The sequence below is a fragment of the Sporothrix brasiliensis genome (genome assembly GCF_000820605.1).
Source record: "Sporothrix brasiliensis 5110 chromosome Unknown Cont19, whole genome shotgun sequence".
NCBI classification, from domain to species: Eukaryota; Fungi; Ascomycota; class Sordariomycetes; order Ophiostomatales; family Ophiostomataceae; genus Sporothrix; species Sporothrix brasiliensis.
Window position 1 is genome coordinate 2,363,148 of NW_024467138.1, and position 14,364 is coordinate 2,377,511.

A 14,364-nucleotide genomic window follows, 5' to 3' on the forward strand; every position below is an offset into this window, starting at 1 on the left:
AGGCATTATGCTGACCGGCCATGTCCCTGTCGCGCCATGAGCATTTTGCTCACCTTCTCAACGTCGAAAGACAGAGCGGCCTCCTGGACAGACTGGTTGACGGCCTTGGCACCGCGTTCAATGGCTTCGGCGTTGTAGGCGCCAATCTCGCGCCGCCGCATTCCTGCGTCCCAGTTTGCGTCTCGCGTAGCCACCAGAGCTTTGATGTAGTTGTCAACGTCGGTGATGGCGTGCTGGAAGCCTTGGCCGCGGTAGATCAGCATCGGATGAACGGCGTCACCGGCCAGCGTCACGCGGGCGTCCTGGGTTGCCTCAGTACCGGAAAATGGGACGGGGACCCAGTATTTCATCTCATCAATGTAGCATACAGAGCCCTCCGGTGTCCACTCAATCTGCTGGTTGAAAGGCGCCGCTAGCTTCTTGGAGCTTTCGCTATTTTTTAGCAGATCGATGGCCTCCTGGCCATGAATGGCCTTATCGAGGTGGCCTTTCCAGATTTTGACCCAGAAGGTGGTCCAGTCGGCGGGGTCTCGCACAGCGGCGCCGTCGGAGCCATCGTTAACGTACAGCACACCACACCCGCCAACGGCGTCGGTTCCCATCGCGGCAGCGGCAACTGGGTGCGCGTCGGTGACAGTCTTGACTTTGGCGGCATCGCCGTAGTTGACGATGGCCGTGGCAAATAGCAGACCAGACAGCGTGCTGCGGGCCTTTTCGGCATCGTCGACGACGATCTCGCGTACGCGGGAGTGTGCACCATCTGCTCCCAGAACAAAGTCCGCGGCGAAGGTAGAGCCGTCTTCAAAAGCAAGCGTCAGGGCCGCGGGAGAGTTTTTGCTTTCATTGCTGTTTCTGGCGATGTTCTGGAGTTTCTTGTCCCATTGGATATCGAGCCCCTCGGCTAAGACACTGCGTAGGCGTTGGCGCGAAATGCGGCGCGACCCGGGCATGGGGCTGGCAAACATCAGACCACCAGTCACGCCGTTGTACACAGGAAAGCTTTCGGCATTGGCGTCAAACTCTAGGTTGGGGTTACAAATGGCGCGCGGTAGTTTCGCGGCAACATCGTCAGGAAGCAGAGCCTGCATGACGGGCAACGCCCAGTGCAGGACAATGGTCCAGTCGCGGGTGCGGGCGTCAATATGCGTCTCGCTATCAAAGATAGCGACGTCAAAGCCATTCTGTTGAGCGCGGGTGCGCGTTCACATGGGGAGTCAGTTTCAGTCTTTCGTTGCACCTGCAGCGGATTATTGCTGTTGTGGTGTCACCCTGAAAAGTCCGGAAGCTTGGGTCTGTCCCACCTTCTTCAAGCCGTGAGCAGCGAGGAGGCCGGTCAGGCCGGACCCCACAATAGCCACCTTGGAACCAGGCCCGGTTGAAGCCATGCTTGTAGATGTGAATGGAAGGTTGGGGGCGGGCTCGGAGATGGCTCTTTGACGAAACACAAGCCTCGCGCGGCGTCAATCTCGAGCATGGAGATGTTTCCGTTTTGTATTTGAAGAACGGAGTAGAATGAGTCTTGGGTGGCAAAGATATTTGCAATGCAAGGAACTCCCGCTAGCAGCTGACGTTGGGTTGAGAAGCACCGGGTTCATCCGCTACATAGGGAACGACGGTGGGATAAAAAGGCGGCATGGACTCTCGGCCGAAGATTGGGGGGGGGGGGGGGGGGGGGAGATGGGTAAGCGGGGCATCCATGGTCTCCAGGCTAGATCTTACGCCGTACTTTTCTAATGTTGTTATTACTGGTCCTATGTCGCCCGTTTTGTTCCTGGTGTGTCTATCCGAGACGCAGGTTGTGCAGAGTTCCCTGGTCGAGCAGCTAGTTGCCTCATGTTCTCGCCCGCCGTTTGCCAAAGCAAATACCAGGTTGAAATCGACACGAGACGGATGTACGAGTTGGTGATGGCGACTTGACCTGTTGGTCCCAGCACCCTGGGACTCGAAACCCGCGGCATTAACCGTGAACCGGGTTGGCGGGATTTCTGCGCAAGAGGGGTAGCCATGGTGGGCGGGAACCGAGCGGAGTCAGGCTTTCAGGGAAATAAGGGCGAGGCGACCTGGAAGCCCGCCTGAAGCTCTGGCTGGTCACTGGTTAAAAGTGGGAGTGTTAGCGCAAGGGGCACGCAAGACGGTCAAAAGAAGGCAAGCCAACGTGAAAAGGTGACTGAACATTTGTTCTTCAAACTAACAGCGTTACGTAGGGTGTCAAACTGTCTTTTACTCGTCTGCATTGTGTACTAGAAATGGTCGTACGGAGTACGTCGTACGAGGTATGACTACCTTTACACACGGATTCTTCTAAGGACGGGCGGTTCGCTTGAGAAGCTTGCGGAGATTTGGGGCTAAAGAATCCGGTATTTGGCATGCATTTCGGCGTCTCCTTTCCGTTCGGTATTGTTCTGTTTCCTTGTTACGGCCTAGCTAATCTACAAGAGCAGGTTCAAATAAACCAGGGCAGCGATTATAGGTGTTTAGTACCGTCATACTGAATTACACTCGGATTTTGGGTAATGACAACGTTACCGTTGTGATTCTAATACCCGTTTAGAAGGCACTCTAGAAGGCACTCTGGAAGGCACTCTTGGTTCGTTGTTAAAAAAGACGAAGGAGGGGTTATATTTGACATACGGGAGCGAAAAAGGAAAGAAGAGTCGATCATAACTGGTAAGAATTTTGACGAAGGGAAGACGCGCCGTCTTACGACGATACCAATTTATACTCGCGTGTACGGACGTAGTACAGAAGCCAGACTTGTTACTACTCCCGGTATAAGGCGGTTCATAATTATCTTTTGTACGTTACGATTTTAAGCTTTAATTACCGGGTTAGTGCGGGGCATGTTGCTTGCAGGGTTGGTTTTTATTTCTTTTTAAATGTTTATGTCATTCTCACATGTTGTTGGGTGAGGCGAGAGAGAATGAGAACAAGATAAGGAGAGAAAGATCTATAACGCTGGTAACATTCGTCGTACCTGCGGCACCGCCGCTCTAGAGCTCGACGTGCGACCTACGGCGTCGTTAATTACATCGTAAGTGCTTCCGGAGCAGAAGTACATGGCCTCCATGCAGTTGATTTGTCAGTCGGTGGCTGTTTCGGAGGATGGTCATATCACCATCGCGCATCTCGCTTAATTGCTTCTTGAGTAGAAAACTCACACGTCCATACCATCGGTTGGGATGGAAAACGTACTGGCCTGCTCGGCGGCAGCATGCATGCTCGGCGAAAAAGACTGCCCCGATAGCAGAGAGCGTGCTTTACGACTGCGCCTTCCAATTGGGAGTGGGTAGGGTGTCACTCATTTTTAACTGCCAATGGATGCTTGATAACCGGACGCACGAAGTGAGGAAATATACCAAACTGACGAGATTGGAACAAGTAGTTTTTCGTTGGACATTGTCTCGTCGGCTTCGTGGGACTGTGTCTACTTTCCTTTCATACGTAGTGTTGATAGCATTTGTCGTACACCTCAGGCTGTTCATTTCAGAGCTTCCCCATCATCCTCTTTCCACCCATAACCGTCTCAGATATCTAACTCTATGGTTCTACTATACGTCAGTCATTTTCTCATCCCTCAGAATATAGCTGCCGCGATGTCGATAAGACGGTAAAAGCTCGTGTTGTACCAAGTTCTGGGATCCTACGAGACCCCCCCCCCCCCCCCCCCCCTTCCCCCAGAAACGCGCCCAGACTACCGGCGGTAGGCTCGTCTGCAACCAAATGTTTGTGGTTGTCAACACACACGTCTGCGCTCAACTGGACCGGCGCCAAAGTTTATCCTTTCGACTTACGCAGGTCTGCAATCATCGCACGCCGTTAAAGTGGAGCACAACCCAGCGATTCAGACGCACATGACAGATGTCGACCCGACTTAACCTAACCGGGCCACGTTCGTCAACATGATCCGCAATTGCACAATTGGGACTTTGGGAAAACAGCAACAAGAGACTTCCAGAAGCTGGGGTGCCTCAGCCATCTGCACCGATTATGCTGAGGTCTCCAACGAATATGTTGTACGATGTACTTGCCTTCGAGAAGAGGAAGATGTGCAACCCCACGTAATGTCTTGCTGCATGAGCATTCGCAAAACGCAAAGACGTGATTGCAGTCTAGTCAGGTCAGTTCAATAAGCGTGATATCGACAGACGCAGTCTACAAGATCTCGCCCGGCCTCCACGGCCAATCTCAAGACTTCGCTTTCCCTCCTTATTTTCTTTTTTTGCTCCACGTCACTTCTCGACGGCCATCTCCTCGGCACTGGTTTTATTCTCCCCGTATCCTATCTGTCTTATCGAACTTGCCCCTGCTTTGACCCTGTATTCCGTGATGTGCAATCACGACCTGTGTTAGTGCATGACCGATGGATAAAACGAAGTTCAGTCCCACAGCCATTTCAACGACATCCCATACAACGCACCCGTGAACGCTGGCCACGGCCTTATCTGTGTTGGAGACCACGGCCATGCCCGGTAACGATACAAAAATCGGCGTCGCTGACACTAACGCGGCGGCTCGCGCCCGCCGGCGTGTCTGCAACCTGACGCCTTCTCAGGTCGAGAAAAAGCGTGCAATTGACCGCACCAACCAGCAACATTGGCGCCAGAAAAAGCGACTCTACATTGCCGAACTTGAAGCTGAGGTTGCACGGCTCAAAGACAGCCTCGATGTAAGCCATGCCAGGCTTCGCGTACTCGAGGGCAACAATGACAACGGCAGAGGAGCAGACCAAGACGCGGGCTCAACATCGCCGGCGCAGGACCTCTGCGGCGCTGTCTCGGTTCGGGACATGTCTGCGGTCCCGGCGGTGTCGTTTCTGCCGATGTTACTTCCGGCGACGAGCCAAGCTAGAAACAATACGATACCGTATAGAGCCACACCCCTGAGATCGGTTTCGAGCGGGTCGTCCACAGCATCTGAAGGTCATTCACTTCCTCACTCGGTTGGCAACGTGCAGCTCGACTTTTTTGACACCACAGCATTCCAGCTTTTCGACAACCTTGAAATCGACGGGCATATTCCCGTGGATGTTGACGATGTTTTCGGTGCGCAGCCGCTCTACGCCGACTTTCCCACCGCAATCGACCATACTTACCATCAGCACGAACCGTTGCAGCACCAGAGCGAACGTCGGCACGAGCAACGGAACCAAGCTCCTTTTTACCGCCAAAATATCCAGCGATATCAAGCCTTGTACGGGGCAACCCCACCCTCGCCGTTCTTGACCAACTTGTCCTACATGCCCTACTATCTTGCCAGCCGGTACTCTGCATCTAGGTCCGGAATGCCAGATTGGATGGTGCTGCCACTTAATATGCCTGTAGCGACAGAGCTGGATAAACTGGTACTCATCACAAGCCAGGCACTTGTCCAGCGTTACAGCACAAACGAGTTTTGTCAGCCGGTATTTCCCAGCATCGAGGGTCTCATGTCGCCTCTGAGTACAGACAACAGGCCGCGGTCAGCCCGTAACGGCTCAGCCTCCAGTGGTACACTGAGTAATAGCGTGATGGGAGAGGAACTGCTCCAGGCATTAGCAGCGGCTTCGGCAGGGGGCGCGTCCTCTATTTTATCTGCCTCATCTTTGACAGCAGCTGCCAGAGCATCCGCGGTAGCTGCTGCGGCTACTAACCCGCCCTCGCTAGCTGACTCGTCCTCTGATGGAGACGGCGAAGCCGCCTCTGTAATTGCGTCACGACCCGTTCTTGCCGCAGTGGCCACCCATGTGGTTTGGAAGTCCCCGTTGAAGAACTTGACGGGCCGCCTGTCTTTCCTATATAAATTGGCTATATATCTGCGATGGTGTCTTTGCCCTACCAAGGAAAACTACGAAGCTATTCCCGACTATTTGAAACCAACACAGTTGCAACGCCGTGTTCCACACCCGGCATGGGTCGACATAATCATCTGGCCGGATGTTCGTGACAGCCTCATCCGCGGCGGCGACTATAGTGCGTTTGAACTCCTACGCTTCGTGATCGGGAACACGCTGTCACTCAACTGGCCCTTCACTGAGGCACACACTTTCATAGAATGTGCGGATGGAAAGCGGCTGGCGCTGAATCCAATCTTTGAGGCGCACATCCGCAACTTGGAAAATTACTCGGTTGGCTACCAGGCAGCCAGGGCGTTCCCGATACTATCTCGGTACGTTCGAGTAACATAGACTGGTGATGGAACATGTCGTTGCATTTTCTGAGCGGACTGGTGATTTGAATATGACTTTTTAAATGTACATTGTGATCATAGTGATAGTCTATATAACGGATGTTTTGTAACTAAAATTTTCCAATACTTTTCCTTCGACTTTCTATTGTTTATTTTGTTCCTGTATCTCAATTGCAATACATTGTCAGTCGCGCGGAATGGCAAAGATCATCGCATTCTGGAAAGCCCCCACGCGGCACGTCACGTTTGTTGCAATAATATTAGTCGGCGGACAAGCCAAACTTTACTCAAGAGAGGGCGGGCATATTGATTTGGCTTTGATCAAGGCCCGTATAACAAGCTTTACAAATCCCTAATTACATGGCAAACTTGACGAACTGTTCGACGGGGCGCAGACATGACAAACGATGCGGCATTGCACGTTATTAATAGTGCCCAATGAAGATCTGCGCTTGCTGGTTCTCGAGGCGCTGCATCCGTTGTACGTTTCGCAGAGAATACTTACCTTGGATGATGTTTCACGGTAGTTTCTTACGTTCCGATGTACAATACTTTTGTTGGTTTATTGGTCCGTCGTGGAACGTGATTCTTTAGTGTAGGAAAATCGAAACTGGAAGGCGTAGGTGTTCATTGTTTTCTTAGGGGGAGGGGGCTTCCGAAAGGAATACTTGGGGAACAAGAGTCCGTAGTCTGTAGCAAGGGGCATGCCCGGAGCCTACAACATGAAACTGGAGCAGGATACCGTCCACGGGGCTGAAATTCCAGGAGGGAGGCATGGACATACGCGAGGCGAAGGACTATGGTGCACACATTCAATACCAAGGGCTGGGCGTCAGCTGCCACAAGAGACGCGGGTGTCAAACGGGGCATATCGCACAGCTGAGGAGCGGAGTGAATATGTTCTTTGCAATCAAGCATTTTATTGTTTCGCTTTTTCTCCTGTCTCCATTTCCCTTCTTATATATATATATATATGTGTGTGTGTGTGTGTTTTCTTTTGAGTTTTACTCCGTGCAGTAAATATTGATTGTGAATGAGTGCTGCCCAGTGTGCTGCGGCCCGATACTTATTTATTGGGTCTGTCGTTTTTTCTTATTATACTTTTATCTCGCACACATACCCAGGGGCAGCGGGTCGAATACGATCGCTGCCGTTTTTCTGTTGTATTACATGCCATACTCTGCACTAATAAATCTTTCCAATCAGCCAAGACGTGGCATGGCGAGCTCGAACACTACCGTGCATCTCACCAGGCAACTCGTAAACGCAATAGTAACTATGCTGTACTTCAAATATTTCTTGGTGTGACGTTATCATCGCCATGATATTTCTTCACTTATTTATTATTCGGCACCGTATTATTCATATTCCATTCCTTAATTCGTTATTCACTATACCTACCCGATAGGACTCTAGCCTGGCATCGATGACAATACATGCTGCCGATGGGGAAAGGACCCATTCATTTCGCAAAGTGTTTCCTTCCTTATCGCGATGTATTGTATTTTGTAGGTCATGAGCTGTGGTGGTAAACGGTTTTAGCAATGCGATTTGCTATGAGTCCAGCCATATTTCTTCTTGCATGTCCGTTAACATGATGCTGTACTTTCAACATGAGTGTACGTGCTTACCCACGAAGATATTGTCACTAAGCATTTCGTATTGGTTTATTATTTTACAGCTACCCTCTTAGCATAAAGTCAAGAAATCGACCTGATCAAAAGCTCTAGTTAGTCTTTTACCAGTAAGCCCCTTGTTTCGTCTTGTGTGACTGCTCAATGCTGTCTGTACTAGGACTTCTCACCATTAGAATACTACCTACGTTGACAAAGCTCTACCGTCAACCTAGCTTGCTGAACCCACCTGCGAGCCCATCAAACCAGGAGAGACGTACGCTTCCCCCTGCAATAATAAACAGAACTATACACACAGCTACCCCGTTCGACAGCTTCCGCCCATCTTTTGAGGCCTTTGAATTTGGCTACCGCGCGCACAACAATGGCTGGTCTTGACAGCCCCTTGTTCGTTGTGTTTTTTCCAGGTCTTGTCAGTCCCTTTGCATGCCATTTTGATCGTGACAATGTTTGCGATCATGGTTTGATGGATGTGTCGGCATTTTCCGAAGAAAAAACGACAGTTGACTGCATAGACCTATATGGGCCGAACGCTTCATGACCGTAGATATGCACCAACACACTGGACTGTCGGTGTGTGCAGGACTCGCCGTCTCACTTCCAGATGACGACACATCTGACGGTGCTCGCTTAAGTCAAGGTCGGCAGCTGGGTGGTTTTCGGTTATTCTTACATTTTGTAATGAGTTTTTTCTGGAAAATGTGGCTTTCGTGGCTTTTGTGGCGTTTTTAGGCATATTTTGTTTTCGTTTACCTGGACTGTGAAGCCTATTGGAACCGTTGGGCTGTGCTTCTCATCCCTTGAACTATTATTTCGTTTGGTTTGTCAGTTTCTTTTTTTTATGCTCCGATCTAGAACACAGTCAGTGGCTGTCACATGCTCCTTTCGAGCTGCCTTGTATCGTCCCCCGCCCCAAGATGAAGTCTAATTTTGGGATTGGGTGGTCCTGGTCCGCCAGAGCTTGGTCTAGACCGTCCGCAGTTGCAGCCACATAGATAGAGTGATACTGGGGGATGTTCTAGTGTTGCAGGGTGAGTGTGAGAGTTCGACTACTACGTTCACCGGTGGCTCCTTCGACGAACTTGATCATTGCTGCTTGTCATTGGACCCCTTGTAAATTTGCAGTCAGTTTGCCTTGTCACAGTCTCCTAAAATATGGTGCAGTACTCCGTATGTGACCATGCTCTTACACCTCGTTACCGTATGTGCCATGCCTCTTTGATGCCTGTGAGTATCTATGTGATGTTTATGTGATGTTTATGTCCCCCTCATCTGTCCCTCTCATGCCGATTTCCTCTTCGGATGACCAAGGATCTCACGTCAGCGTCGCCAACGGAACAGCGAAAACTTTAATTCTCAGACGGTGGCAAATCCTCACTGCAAAGCTGTCAACTGCGACGTTGTAAACGTTACCTCATTATTGCTTTCGTTCAATGATGCAACTATCTCTGGTCCATTTTTGAATAAAGTATCTCACAACAGGCCTCCATCACTCTCAACGTTTCTTATTTCTCAGTCCGCTGTTAGTCTACCGTACCTGGCCCCTCCATCATTGCTTTCCGTCTCATTGGCCACCGAGGCAACACATAATGTCTTTTGCTAAGCCGCATCTGGCCCAAATCCGACAATGTGCATAGCAGCGGCGCCCTTGTCACACCATTGCCTGCCTTTTCCCGACTTTCCCTACAGTTAAATTATTCCATTCTCTGACGGTACTCCGTGCCTTATTCGTTACTGCCAATTCTCCACTGCGTGTTTCTTGCACCATTGCTCACCCACCCTCAATCTGTCCTTGTAGATAGCCTCGTAATAATCCACCAGCCAAGCTTGACACTAGCCTGGCTCTAACAGCTCATCGTCGAGAGGTGCGCCAAGGTAAAGGCTGCTTCGCGTAGTCAACAACGATAGAACTGACCTCCTGCCTTGACAAGGTGTGTTAAAGAAACAGCCTTGCGTCTTGATGTGGGGGGAGGGATGCGGAATAGAACGTTTCAGCCCTACGAACAGAACTAGAGCCAAGGACAGTCCGGCTCTTAGCGAGGGCCTGGCTGTGGAACATCCTAACCGGGATGGCGTGGACAGTAAATGAAATAAAATGTCAACAATTAACCCAAACGGTAAATTAGCGGGTAAAGAAAAAAACCACAAAGCACGACGTTGAAGATATGGAAAGAGGACCAAAAGAGGCACACAGTTTAAAAGACACATAAGCCCAGAAGAGCTGTACAAAATGTAAGATGTTATTACAGTCAGAACGGGAACGCGGCAAAATCGACGATAAGGCAGGCCCATGCCATAGCGGCCAAATCTAGCAGGTTGTCTTCGCAGGTAAACACAAAACACTGATGGACTGGAGAAGTGCATATAACCTCACCACAGCCGGCACCATAAATCCAGCTCGCCCAATTCTTATGATTTCAACCATCCCTCTCTGCTCTCTGTATCCCCTTTCCCTCGGGTTTGCCTTTTCTTTCTCCTCCGCCACATTACCTTCTATCAGCAGCCGGCCTGTGAAACAATGCAAGAAAACCTCAAGGACTGTGACCGGAGAGTGTTGCCAGTAACAACGGACGAGTTACAGAAATCCTCTCTCGACCTGACAAGCTCAGCCATCCTACTCTCATCCTTTCCCATGTCCCAGTTCTCGATATCAAATACGAACACTAGCACCATGTCGCACGCACTGCTTATGCCGGTACCATCTCTTCTGCCTGCCGCCCCCGAAGATATGCAAGTGTGCGTGCGGACACCACGCGCCGAGCGTGTAACGACCAGTTGCAGTGAGTGTCGGCGGCGGAAGCAAAAGTGCGACCAAGGCCGACCTTGTGGAAACTGTATCAAGCGGTATCCACAGCCAGCATGCGAATACAAGCAGAACAAGTGCGTTTTGTTGTGACAAGCTGCCGCCCTTGTTTTGAAAATGTCCTATATCCACATATCTAACAGGGCACATAGACGGCGAAATCCGGCCGTTCCTCGTGAACCGGCATTCAAGGTTGTCCTCCCGGCACAAGATTACGACTTCGCCAAGTTTTGCGGCAGCCGTAGCCAGATGCTTCGACCGACCCAACTCCGACACAGACAAACCCGACCAAACGCGCTCCCGCGGCTCGGATATGACATGACGCGTTCTTCCCCGAATTCACTCCCTTCTCCGCTCCTCCAGTCGCCGCCTCTGCTTCCGTCGGCACATCCTATACCGAACCAGGTACATTTTATAGCGAGTTCACTTGACCACCAGCGGCAGCAGCTACAACAATGGGATACTTTCACAGCAACTGCAACCGCTGCAGGTAGTACCATGCTGGGACCGGATCTAATACTTGACCGCTGGCAGGAACTAGACCTGATGACGACCGACGACTATCCGGATGCAGATGCCTCGACATCGAGCATACGTATAGCCGTGGCAGATGCACAGATAAGGGATCACAGCGAGGGGGACAGTGTCCTACCAACACTAATTGATCTGGGCCACGTGCCTGCTCTTGGTGGCTCCTTCCCTCAAACTGAATTTCCCACGCAGCACTTCGATAAAACCAACCGCGAAGGGCTTGGAGGACATAGTGACAGCAATAATGGCAACGTGTTTCTGATAGACCTCGACCACGCAGCTATCATACAGCATGATGTGCTCAGAAGTGCATTTCAGTTGTTATATGCACGCTACAACTACCCGGATGGGCTACTGACCGGCGGCAGCACAAACGACCCCAGCCCGGCCAAAATGAATGACTTTTATGCATGGCTGCGCATTCTGACATGGACTGCTCCAGGCAATTATAGACATAACGGAAGTAGCAGTGCCGACGGTCATGGAAAGATCAGGAGCCGAAACGGGAGCCAAAGTGGCACAAGCAGTGGCAATTCGCTGCATGGGACCAACTTGTCCCAAGTATCTGACCGGATTGCCGACTTAGGACATAAACCAGCGGAAGTGACGTGTGCCGATAATGATGCTGACCAAATATGTAGGCCACCTTGTTCTTTATTTTTACTTAACTTTCCTCATTTACTTTTACATCTCTGTTGTTGTCCTTCTATCTGACACTGCGTTACAGATGCGAAACTTTTATCTCGGTTCAAGTCCTGCTTCGACGGCAATAAAGATCTTTCGAGTCCTTGGACGCGCACTTATGCGCCTTATTGTCTACAAACTCCTCTTCTGGCCCAGGTGGCCATATACACGTCGTCCTGTTTCCTGCATGAGACTGGTCACCTCGACAAGGCGGTTACCCTGACACACAAGGGTCGTGCCATTGACATGCTCAACGCACAGCTTCAAGGAAGAAGTTCTAATAGAGGCAACGGCGGGCCCGCGTCTACATCCACCTCTGATGATGCCATCACCACTGTCATCCACCGGATCATGGCTGAGTGGTACTGGGGTCAAACACAAAATTTAAACATACACCTGCGTTGCCTCTGTGAAATGATTCGCCATCGTGGCGGCTTTCGGAACCTAGGAATGAACGGCTTGATCAGCAAGCTAACTATGGCGTAAGTTCTTTTCCAAGTAACGTCGTTCTTCTGCTGTCCGTTCTAACAATCCAGGGTCATGCATCTGTCCGCCATCCACGGTAATGACCAGGCTGTGGCTCTTGTGCTGGAAACAGGCCCAGTACTTAATGGTAGCCACGGGACCAGCCAAGGTCTCTTTGACTACGAAGATGTCTCACCGGCACCATTCCGCGTTTCTCAAAATACTCCTTTAGTTCCAGGACAGCCATCTTTTGCACAATGTGCCGAGGCGTTAGACATTCACCCAACGACCGCATCTATACTCGACGACATGCGGTTCTTAATTACTGCGGTGTTGGCTCTTCCTGCACGCCCAACGATAAAGGATTTGCAAAAGGTGCAGACAACGGCACAGTGGATTCATGACCGCATCCATCGTATGCCGGCGGATTCACCGGAACTCCTTCAAATCCACCGAGAGGGTGATAGTCTCGCCGCCGAGGCGCAATGTATAGCTGACGATCGTCCGTCCATTGTCTTGTCCGACGCAGAGCCACACCATCAAGAGAGCATACATTTCACTGCCCAATCGCCATCTTATTTTGACCAAGATCTTCAGCAGCAGCATACGTCGTCTGCATCGCCTGGATCGTTGACAGGGCATCGAGGGCGTGGTGGCAGTCCGTACCAGGAACAGCCGACACCAACGCCACAAGTCTTGGCTGGCGGCAGTCTACTATCCATGTCCATACCTGCAAACGAAAGCGACGGCGGAAGTGCATTCAACTCACGGCATGGGCCCACGCACTCCGTTGTGTACGGGCAGTCGACTGGTAGTCAAACCAATAACGCAACCTGCCAGGCGACGGCAGCCCCTGCAACTACCGCTGCATCTTCACAAAGCCACCCGCTTCCTGCACCAGATCCACTCTACCAAGTAGTTCGACAGGCTGCAATCATCTATGCTCGTGCCGTGCTTAGGCGTCGGCCTTTCGGCGAGGTCGTTCAGCCTTATGAATTTCTCCACCTGTGGACCGCCGCTTGGGGCGTTTCGCTGACTTCCTGGAAGACTCTGCTGGGCGTGTTCATGTGGGTGACAATTTTAATTATTTCTAGTGCACGTGGTACGTCACGCGACCTCTTTGTCAAGAGCATGCTGAGCATCTGTTCTGTGCAGATGAGTCTAACGAACTGGGATGTCGCTGGCAGCGCGCTCAAGGCTGCCGTGCGACTGAATGTGTGGCTCGGTGACACAGATGGGAGCAATGGAGAACCCGAGAAAGGCGCTGGTGCAGGTGGTAGTATGGGACGAGAAGAGGTTCGGTCCGGGCTGGCCCAGACCGTAGAGTACGTCCTTCATGGCGTATCCGGCTTCTCAACGACCGAGCACCATGAGCTGCGAGATAGAGATGCGATATTCCCAGGATGGAATCAGTAAATCGTGTTGAGGGTGAATGGTTCGGTCAAGTCTAGAGGCAAAAAAGCAGATGTTGATAAAAGAAAAAGGAAAATGGTTGAAAAGAGTGAGACTTGAACACAAGCCGTATTTCTACGATAGCAGTCCTTATTGGAGACGTTTTGTTGAAATTTTTCAAGAGAACGCACGCGAAGCTGGTGCCCAACCACTCGGTCCACTCGTGTTTCCTTTTGCCGCCGGAACATGGTGCGTAGGCGTGTTGTGTGGGCTCACGATGTAGCGATAATGCAGTTTTCCGCACCTCTCCGCAACAGAGTGGACTGAGGCTTTCAGCACCTCATGTTATTTCAATATTTGTTCTTCACCCTGGCACAGTGTATCGCATTTTCCAACCAGGTATATTGTCACCAGAAGTGAATCGGACACTAGCCTGAAGATCGTGTTGCTCCCGCCAGGATAGAATTAAATGACTGCATACGGGCAGCAATGGTGACATAAACAAAAGCCCACGAATTGTTTGACAGAAGTAAGGTTCTTGTCGGCAGAAGACCTTTGATAATTCCTATTTGTCTAATAGAGCGCCGCTAACACGCCGGAGAGCTCACATATCGCGAGCTTGTTGCTTCGAATGCAGACCAACCAAAGAATGTTATTGGGAGACCTCTCAAGCAAATAAATAAAATGAGC

The 14,364-nt window shown here is 50.9% G+C and overlaps 4 protein-coding genes across 4 annotated transcripts; 3 read left to right on the forward strand and 1 right to left on the reverse strand.

The window, feature by feature from the left end:
- Positions 1-5: 5 nt before the first annotated feature.
- SPBR_00629 (FAD-binding protein domain containing protein) lies at positions 6-1,385 on the reverse strand (the record flags this gene model as incomplete). The annotated part of the gene is made up of 2 exons (XM_040758948.1): positions 6-1,181; positions 1,302-1,385. The coding sequence occupies 2 exons, from the start codon at positions 1,383-1,385 to the stop codon at positions 6-8; spliced, it is 1,260 nt and encodes a 419-aa protein (XP_040618455.1).
- Positions 1,386-4,462: 3,077 nt separating this feature from the next.
- Positions 4,463-6,163, forward strand: SPBR_00462 (uncharacterized protein; the record flags this gene model as incomplete). Its single annotated transcript, XM_040758781.1, has 1 exon — positions 4,463-6,163. One exon carries the CDS (start codon positions 4,463-4,465, stop codon positions 6,161-6,163), a length of 1,701 nt encoding a protein of 566 aa, XP_040618456.1.
- A 4,937-nt stretch (positions 6,164-11,100) lies between these two features.
- SPBR_09027 (uncharacterized protein) lies at positions 11,101-13,201 on the forward strand (the record flags this gene model as incomplete). The annotated part of the gene is made up of 4 exons (XM_040767153.1): positions 11,101-11,770; positions 11,861-12,299; positions 12,354-13,004; positions 13,123-13,201. 4 exons carry the CDS (start codon positions 11,101-11,103, stop codon positions 13,199-13,201), a joined length of 1,839 nt encoding a protein of 612 aa, XP_040618457.1.
- Positions 13,202-13,413: 212 nt separating this feature from the next.
- Positions 13,414-13,698, forward strand: SPBR_01149 (uncharacterized protein; the record flags this gene model as incomplete). The annotated part of the gene is made up of 1 exon (XM_040759466.1): positions 13,414-13,698. One exon carries the CDS (start codon positions 13,414-13,416, stop codon positions 13,696-13,698), a length of 285 nt encoding a protein of 94 aa, XP_040618458.1.
- Between the last annotated feature and the right edge of the window lie 666 nt (positions 13,699-14,364).